This window comes from Dama dama, chromosome 11 (genome assembly GCF_033118175.1).
Source record: "Dama dama isolate Ldn47 chromosome 11, ASM3311817v1, whole genome shotgun sequence".
Lineage (NCBI taxonomy): Eukaryota > Metazoa > Chordata > Mammalia > Artiodactyla > Cervidae > Dama > Dama dama.
This window is the reverse complement of record NC_083691.1, coordinates 60,705,606-60,714,384: the sequence shown is the minus strand read 5'-3', so window position 1 is coordinate 60,714,384 and position 8,779 is coordinate 60,705,606. Positions and strand designations below refer to the sequence as shown.

The 8,779-nt window shown below is 42.0% G+C and overlaps 1 protein-coding gene across 7 annotated transcripts in view; it reads left to right on the top strand.

Moving 5' to 3' along the window:
• Positions 1–5,141: 5,141 nt before the first annotated feature.
• The window catches only part of GCFC2 (GC-rich sequence DNA-binding factor 2), an 81,081-nt gene continuing 77,443 nt past the window's right edge, over positions 5,142–8,779 (top strand). For 3 of the 7 annotated variants that reach the window (XR_009694750.1, XM_061155372.1, XM_061155373.1), the window contains exon 1: positions 5,142–5,460. Coding sequence is in view for 2 of the 7 variants with exons in the window: in XM_061155372.1 (XP_061011355.1) it covers positions 5,190–5,460 (271 nt within the window). In the remaining 5 variants the exon portion in view is untranslated. Of the gene's footprint in view, positions 5,461–5,965; positions 6,508–8,779 lie in introns of all 7 variants that reach the window. The other 4 variants (XR_009694753.1, XR_009694752.1, XR_009694751.1 and 1 more) reach the window with 2 other exon arrangements.

Below are 8,779 nucleotides of genomic sequence, written 5' to 3'. Positions count from 1 at the left end.
TAAGACTACCATTTTTGTTCTTGATTTAGTCACTAAGTTGTGTCCAATCCATGGACTGTAGCCTACCAGGTTCCTCTGTCCATGGGATTTCCCAGGCAGGAATATTGGAGTGGGTTGCCATTACCTTCCCCAGGGGATCTCCCTGACCCAAGTCTCCTGCACTGGCAGGCAGATTCTTTATCACTGAGCCACCAGGGGAGCCTGAGACTACTATATGATCCAGCAATCCCATTTCTGGATATTTATCCAAAAGAATTCACATCAGGATCTTGAAGACATATTTTCATTCTCACACTTATTAAAGCACTTTTCACAATAGCCAAGGTATGGAAACCACCTAAATGTCTATTGTCTAATGAATGGATAAAAAAAATGTGGTATATAGGGACAGTGGAATATTATTCAGCATTAAAAAAAAAGAAGGAAATTCTGCTATATGTGACAAAATGGATTAACTCTGAGGACATTATGCTAAGCCACAGGAGGATAAATACTGCATGATTCCACTTATATGAGGTACGTAAAAGAGCCAAAGGCTTAGAAGCAAAAAGAACGGTGACTGCCAGGGGCTTGGAGGAGGAGAAATTGGGCATTAAAGTACAACATGTAAAAAGTTTCAGTTAAAAAGTAAAAACTCCAGAGATCTGCTGTATAACATCGTGTTTATATTTAACAATACTGTACCGTACACTTAAAAATTTATTAAGAGGGTAGATCTTATGTTAAATATTTTGAGCATCATTTTCTTAAAAGTATCTTCTAACAGGTCAATCTGTAGAGCTAATTTGGCTAATAGCAGCTTACCATCAGGAGCATGATCCCCAAGGGTATTGTGACCCTTCAATCTCAGGACAAGGGACCATCATACTAGGTACTCAAAGACAGATACTGCACAAATGAAAACAAATTTTATGGATGCATTTCCACAATAGGCAAAGTCACTTCAGTTGTGTCCAACTCTTTGTGACTGTATGGATTGTAGCCTGTCAGGTTCCTCTGTCCATGGGATTCTCTAGGCAAAAATACTGGAGTGGATTGCCATGCCCTCCTCCAGGGGATCTTCCTGACCCAGGGATAGAACCCAGATCTCCTGTGGCTCCTGCATTGGCAGGTGGGTTCTTTAGCACCACTAATAAGTGTTTTTAATTCTCAAAGGAGAGAGTGATATCTTATTTATTTATATAATTTCTCAAAAAAATTGTTCTCTGAGAAAATCTGACATAGTTTTGGCTTAAAACTGAAAATATATCTATTACTTAGAACAATAGAGAATGAAAAGCACTATTATGAGAAAGGAGGCAATTTCCAAAAGATTGACACCACCCTTCTGTAAGTAGCACGTTTCTCACTAGAGGGAGCTCAGGATCCACTGGTCAATGGCTAGAGAAGCTAACTAAAATGTCACTTCACTGTGGGATAAACGATTTGTTTGAGTAAATATGACATCAATTTCTAAAACCTGGGAATATTTCATATGCCAACTTTCTTTCAACTATTAATCTCTGCAATTTTAAATTATATGAGATGAATAATGCAAAGTTTCCTAATAACCTTTAATTAATTTAACAAATTAGTAATGTCCTGGAGAAGGAAATGGCAACCCACTCCAGTATTCTTGGGTGGAGAATCCCATGAACAGAGGAGCCTGGCAGGCTAGAGTGTGTGGGGTTACAAAGAGTCAGACATGACTAAGCGAATCTCTGTCTTATTATTGCTCTTTAAACCAGAAGCTAGTCCCTTCTCCAGGGTATCTTCCTGACCCAGGAATTCAACCCAGGTCTCCCACATTGCAGGCAGATTTTTTACCAGCTGGGCCACAAGGGAAGCCCAAGAATACTGGAGTGGGGTCACATGAAGCGAGACAGGACTGAAGCAACTGAGCACATAGACTAGTGCACAGGTGTTCATGGCAGTTTCGTGTGTAACAGTAAACAAACAGAATCCCCCAGATATTCATCAACACATAAATGAATAAACACACTTTACACACACATACTGGCTTTTCCAGTAGTCAGGCAGGATGTGAGAGTTGGACCATAAAGAATGCTGAGCACTGAGGAATTGATGTTTTGAGTTGTGCTGGAGAAGACTTTTTTTTTTTTTTTTGGAGAAGACTCTTGAGAGTTCCTTGGACTCAGTCACTCCTAAAGGAAATCAACCCTGAATCTTCATTAGAAGGATGGATGCTGAAGCTGGAGCTTCAATACTTTGGCCACCTGATGAGGTGAGCTGACTTACTGGAAAAGACCCTGTTGCTGGGAAAGATTGAGGGCAGGAGGATAAGGGGAAGACAGAGGATGAGATGGTTGAATGGCATCACTGACTCAATGGACATGAGTCTGAGCAAACTCTGGGAGACAGTCAAGGACAGGGAAGTTCGGTGTGCTGCAGTCCGTGGGGTTGCAAAGAGTTGAACACAACTTAGCAACTACAATACATACACACAATGGAAAAATACTTTGCAATGAAAAAGAATGAATAACTGATGCACGAAAGCATAGATGAATCTCAAAATAATTATGTTGAGTGAAAAAAAGACGAAAGAGTTCATATGGTAAAACTGCATTTACATAAATATCTAGAAAATGCAAACTAATCTATAGTGACAGCAGATCAGAGGCTGCCTGGGGATGGAGAGGAAGTGGGGAAGAACGAGAGAGAGAGCGAGAGAACAGAGGGTACTGAAGATGTTCAGTCTCTTGATTTGGTGACAATTTCATAGCAAAACATCAAAGTGGACACTTTAAAATGTGAAATTTATGTGTCAATTCTACCTCAATAAAGCTGTTACAAATAAAATTCGTGAGAAAAAACAATAAGCTAGTATTGTAAATGGGTCTTCCCTGGTAGCTCAGCTGGTAAAGAATCCACCTGCAATGCAGGAGACCCTGGTTCAACTCCCGGGTCAGGAAGATCCACTGGAGAAGGGATAGACAGATGATGGAACTCCAGCTGAGCTATTTCAAATCCTAAAAGACGATGCTGTGAAAGTGCTTCAATCAATATGCCAGAAAATTTGGAAAATGCAGCAGTGACCACAGGACTGGGAAAGATCAGTTTTCATTTTCATTCCAATCCCAAAGAAAAGCAATGCCAAAGAATGTTCAAACTACCACACAATTGCACTCATCTCACATGCTAGCAAAGTAATGCTCAAAATTCTCCTAGCTTAGGCATCAGCAGTATGTGAACCAAGAACTTTATTTTTGGGGGCTCCAAAAATCACTGCAGATGGTGACCGCAGCCATGAAATTACAAGACGCTTGTCAGAAGAAAGGCTATGACAAACCTAGACAGCATATTAAAAAACAGACATTACTTTGTCAACAAAGGTCCATCTGGTCAAAGCTGTGGTTTTTCCAGTAGTCATGTATGGATGTGAGAGTTGGACCATAAAGAAAGCTGAGTGCTGAAAAATTGATGCTTTTCAACTGTGGTGTTGGAGAAGACTCTTGAGAGTCCCTTGGACTGCAAGGAGACCAAACCAGTCAATCCTCAAGGAAATCAGTCCTGAATATTCATTGAAAGGTCTGATGCTTGAGTTTCCAATGTCTTGGCCACCTGATGTGAAGAGCTGACCTATTAGAAAATACCCTAATGCTGGGAAAGACTGAAGGCTGGAGGAGAAAGTGACGTCAGAGGATGAGATGGTTGGATGGCATCACCGACTCGATGGACATGAGTTTGAGTGCACTCCGGGAGTTGATGATGGACAGAGAAGCCTGGCATGCTGCGGTCCATGGGGTCACAACGAGTTGGACACGGCTGAGCAACTGAACTGAACTGAATGCAACAAAGGGCAGGTAGTCTTAACCTCACAAGTATTTTTGTGAATTAAAGAAAACCAGTTATCTCAAGTTAAGGAATTTAGCATTTTTCTATGTGTGGGAAAATGCAAGAGTTTGGGCTCACTGAAATAATTCCTTTCATATGCATCTCAGCTATCTCTGGTGAGTATCCTGCTTTCCTCAGTACTCACTGTTTCAGTTTCAGTTCAATCTCTCAGTCATGTCCGACTCTTTGTGACACCATGGACTGCAGCACACCAGGCTTCCCTGACCATCACCAGCTCCCAGAGTTTGCTCAAACTCATGTCCATCAAATTGGTCATGCCATCCAACCATCCCATCCTCTGTTGTCCCCTTCTCCTCTTGCCTTCAATCTTTCCCAGCATCAGGGTCTTTTCCAGTGAGTCAGTTCTTCACATCAGGTGGCCAAAGTATTGGAGTTTCAGCTTCAGCATTAGTCCTTTCAATGAATATTCAGGACTGATTTCCTTTAGGATGGACTGGTTGGCTCTCGTTGCAGTTCAAGGGTCTCTCAAGAGTCTTCTCCAACACCACAGTTCAGAAGCATCAATTCTTCGGCTCTCAGCTTTCTTTATAGTTCAACTCTCACATCCATATATGACTACTGGAAAAACCACAGCTTTGACTAGAAGGACCTTTGTTGATAAAGTAATATCTCTGCTTTTTAATATGCTGTCTAGGTTAGTCATAGGGTTTCTTCCAAGGAGCAAGCGTGTTTTAATTTCATGGCTGCACTTACCATCTGCAGTGATTTTGAAGCCCCCCAAAATAAAGTATGCCACTGTTTCCCCATCTATTTGCTATGAAGTGATGGGGCCAGATGCCATGATCTTAGTTTTCTGAATATTGAGGACTCACTAATGAGCAGCTAAAGTTGGACCACAGGTATTATTTTCTTCCCAATTGCCCTGGAGACTGATTACTGTGACATACTTGTTTATTGATACGACAAGAAATGCTTCATTTCTCCTTTGTTTTAATTCTTGTTTGGAGAGAGAACTTCACTCTCCCTAGAAAGTAGAAGAGCAGATCCAGTCTCAGTCCAGGATGTGGCATAATGCCTGATTCCTCGAAAGCGTGTGTACAAGGGAGCCTGTGAGCGCTGCTCTCCACAGCAGAGTCTGCGAGAATTTCTCAAGCTCACCTTGCAAAGCAAAGAGAACGCTCTACACCCCCATACCTCATCCCTAGAACCCCAACTCTTGAGCAGATCGAAAGAAGCAAAGCACGCATGCGAAGGGCGAAGCTGACGTCTAAGCTGGGCGGGTCCCATGCAAGCAAGCAGTGGAAAAGCAAGAGCGTCTGCCGGGGTACTTGCCCTAGAGGGGCGGGGTTAGCCGGCGGGAAACGGAAGCTGCGCGGGGCGCTGGGTCCTCGGCCATGGCTCACAGGCCGAAAAGAACGTTCCGGCCGCACCGAGCAGACTCTAGTGACAGCGACGGCGCCCAGGAGACATTTGCTGAACCCGGGGAGACTGGGGAGCAGGAGGCCCGGGGCCCTGCGGTGAAAGGGCCGCCGTCTGGAAGAGGCCATGCGGAGGTGGCTGAACTGCTCCGCCGGGGCCGGGGCCGCCGCCGCGGCCGGGCCTGGGCTAGTTCCCGGCGCGCCGCGACAGCGGCTCCGCGCTTGGACGGATCCTCGGACGTCCCAGGTGACGCTGGGCAGCAGAGTGGGCGCCCGCAGCGCGGAGTGGGGAGGGTGAGGTAGAAGTCCGCGGGGCTGTCTAAAGCTTTCTGTAACGCGGTGCCTACCGCAGCAGCATTGAATCGCGGAGATGCGTGCCTGTGAACACTGGCCTGCTGCCTGCATGTCCACATTGGGCCGCTTGGGGGCGTAGAAAGAACTCTGCGCGGTTTGGGCTTGTGTTTGCATCGTCAACTGAACCCTCACCGGTGACTGCTTTAAGTGCTTGTTGCTTACGGAGAACCTAAATTGTCACCCAAGAGTTAAAAAATTCCTAATACTCTTAGGTAGGCGGAAGTGCTTTCTGTCCCCATTTCTTTTTCTCGAAAACACTTAACCAAACTGGTACGCTGGGAAAACTTAGGTGACAGACTTTGGGACTTTTTTTTTTTTTTTTAATCGGTTATTTAAAGAAAAGATAAGCGTAGCAGTATGTGTCACTAACAGTAGATTGGGCTTCCCTTGTGTTTCAGCTGGTACGGAATCCGTGTGCAATGCGGAAGACCTGAGTTAGAGCCCTGGGTTGGGAAGGTCTCCTGGAGAAGGGAAAGGCTACCCACTCCACTGTTCTGGCCTGGAGAATTCCATGGACTGTATAGTCATGGGGTCGCAAAGAGGGGACACGACTGTGCGACTTTCACTGACTGGTGACGCTGTAGACTACCTACCAATAAAGTTAAATGCAATGCAGCAATTTTGAAGTACCTTCTTTGCCTTCTTGAAAATAGGATTCAGGCAGCATAAAGTTGTTTACATGAGATATGTTCTAGTTTGAATTGGAGTTAAATACGAATATAGTTAGAAATAAAGCTATATAGTTAGAGAAAGAAATAAAAACACAGAAACAGACTTGGAAGGAACTTGTTATGTGGTGTCTTGAAGTATAAATACATTAACTTCAGACTCAGACACACATAAAAATATTTGAGATTATATTTCAGTCTAAAAGGAACTTCTAAAAATATTCCATCGTGAACTTAGTAGTAAAGTCTCTGGAAGCAATCAACTTCTCCAGGTAAATGGCAATTTTTACCTACTTTGTCTGCAATCCATGGCACTCCAGAATACATAACACCCAGGTTTAATGAATTGAGGTTAATCCCTGCCCTGTTAATATGAATAGAAAATCCAGTTTGTCACCTGTGGATAATGTCACCAGTAGAATGATAATTGAACCTTTCTGATTTGTCACAGGATGAAATACCATGTAGAAAACAAACCTACGTTGCTAATATGTTACATGGTTTTTTTTTTTTTATTATTTTCAAGATGGTATAATTTCAATAAAGTATCTGTAAAAAAAAAACCTATATATATACATATATAGTTTTTGGTTATATAGTCTTGAGGTAGGACTATTTTCACCCCAGTATTTTTAGTCCAAGTGATTTTGTTGATTTCTTAGTCATTGTTAATAATCACCTGTTTGTCTGAAGTTTTCATGATTTTTTAAAATATTTTTGTGCTTTGTGTAAGTCATCTGGTTAAACTTTGGTTCTCAAACATTTTGTTCTTACCCTTTTGGTCTTAAAGTTTACCCTTTATACTCTTTAAGAATAATTAAAGATCCCAAAGAACCTTTGTTTCTGTGGATTGTATCTATAATGTTTATTGTTGTTCAGTTGCTAAGTCATGTCTGACTCTTTTGTGATCCCAAGGACTATATAGCCTTTCAGGCTTCTCTGTCCATGGGACTCTCCAGGCAAGAATGCTGGAGTGGGTTGCCATTTCCTCCAGGGCATCTTCCCGACCCAGGGATGGAGCCCGAGTCTCCTGCTTTGGCTGAGGATTCTTTATCACTGAGCCACCAGAGAGGAAGCCCCTATAAAGTTTACCATATTAGAAATTAAGATACATTTTTATTCTTTTTTAAAGTTAACTCATTACATGTAAGGGTAATAAACATTTTTAAGAAAAATAACTGTTTTCCAAGAAATAGAATGACATTGATTTCAGTTTGCAAATGTCTTTAATGTCTGGCTTATCAGAAGACAGCTGAATTCTGAAAGCTGTCTCTGCAGTCAATCTGTTGAAATATATTGTTTTGTTTGAACATGTGAAGAAAACCACTGATAGGTGATTAAGAGTATTTAATAGCCTCCTCTTTAGTTCTTTGAGAGTATTCTACTTGAGTGTTACAAGGAAGCTCAAAAGGTAATAGGTTTTCAAAGGTTAGTTTGCAACGGATGTCAACTGAAAAAAACACACAATGTAAGAGTTGTGAGTTAAGTTTTGTTTGGGGCAAAATGAAAACTGTAGCCCAGGAGCAGCATTTCATATAGCTCTGAGAAACTGCTCCAGAGATGTAGGGAAGAGGTCAATATTATATATGATTTTAGTGAAGAGGAGTTGTGCAGTCAAAAACACATTTTAGCAGAAGCTTGCTGCTAGTCTTGAGGAACAAATGTCACCGTTAATGATTTTAGTGCTTTTCTAGATGTGAGGGGCTGCAAGAACTGGGCTCATAAAATCTCCTGAAAATACCTGTCTGAAAGCCTGTTCTGCCAGTTTTCCCAAAGCACAGAGTGCCTCATTCCTGATCTCTACCCTGAACTCCTTTCAGGATGTGTTGAAGATCAGTAACTATAGCAGTTTGTGATTTAATCCTTGTACAGGCAGAAGGCAAGTGCCAATTTCTACGTGACATGTGGAAGCTGAAACCGTATCATTTTGTTATGCTCGATTAGGTTAAAATCCACCCGTGTGTTTTGCACTCTGAGTGGATCTTTTACCCATGCATGATTGGCAGCATCTTCGTTCCCTAAGCAGGGTTCAAACCTGCACTCCCTTCATTGGAAGGTTCAGTCTTAGCCACTGGGCTGCCAGGGAAATCCCTAAGGAACATTTTTAAGATAGAGTAGTTATTTATGCAATCTTAAATCTTAAGGTTGTTCACAAATATTACAAAATAACTGTGAACCAACAAGTCCTTTTTTGTCAATAATACCATGAATTCCTTTACGTTTTGCTCATTCAGTCCTGATAACACTTCTGTGGGGTGTTCTCTCTTAATACTATCTTTATTTATTGATTAATTGACTGTGTCCTTTCCAGAATCACACAGTGGAAATAGATCCATGATTTAGTTTGAGCCTGCAGTGCCCATTATAGTACCTCTTACCACCAGCCTAAATCCAAGAGTTTGATATCTCCGTTTAGTAACTTTGTGATACTGGACATGTTATTTAGCCTTTCCAGTCCCTAGTGTCCTCATCAGTAATAGCATTTACTTTATTGAATTGTGAGAATTAAATGAAATATATTTTGTAAAACAGACTTCAGTATGC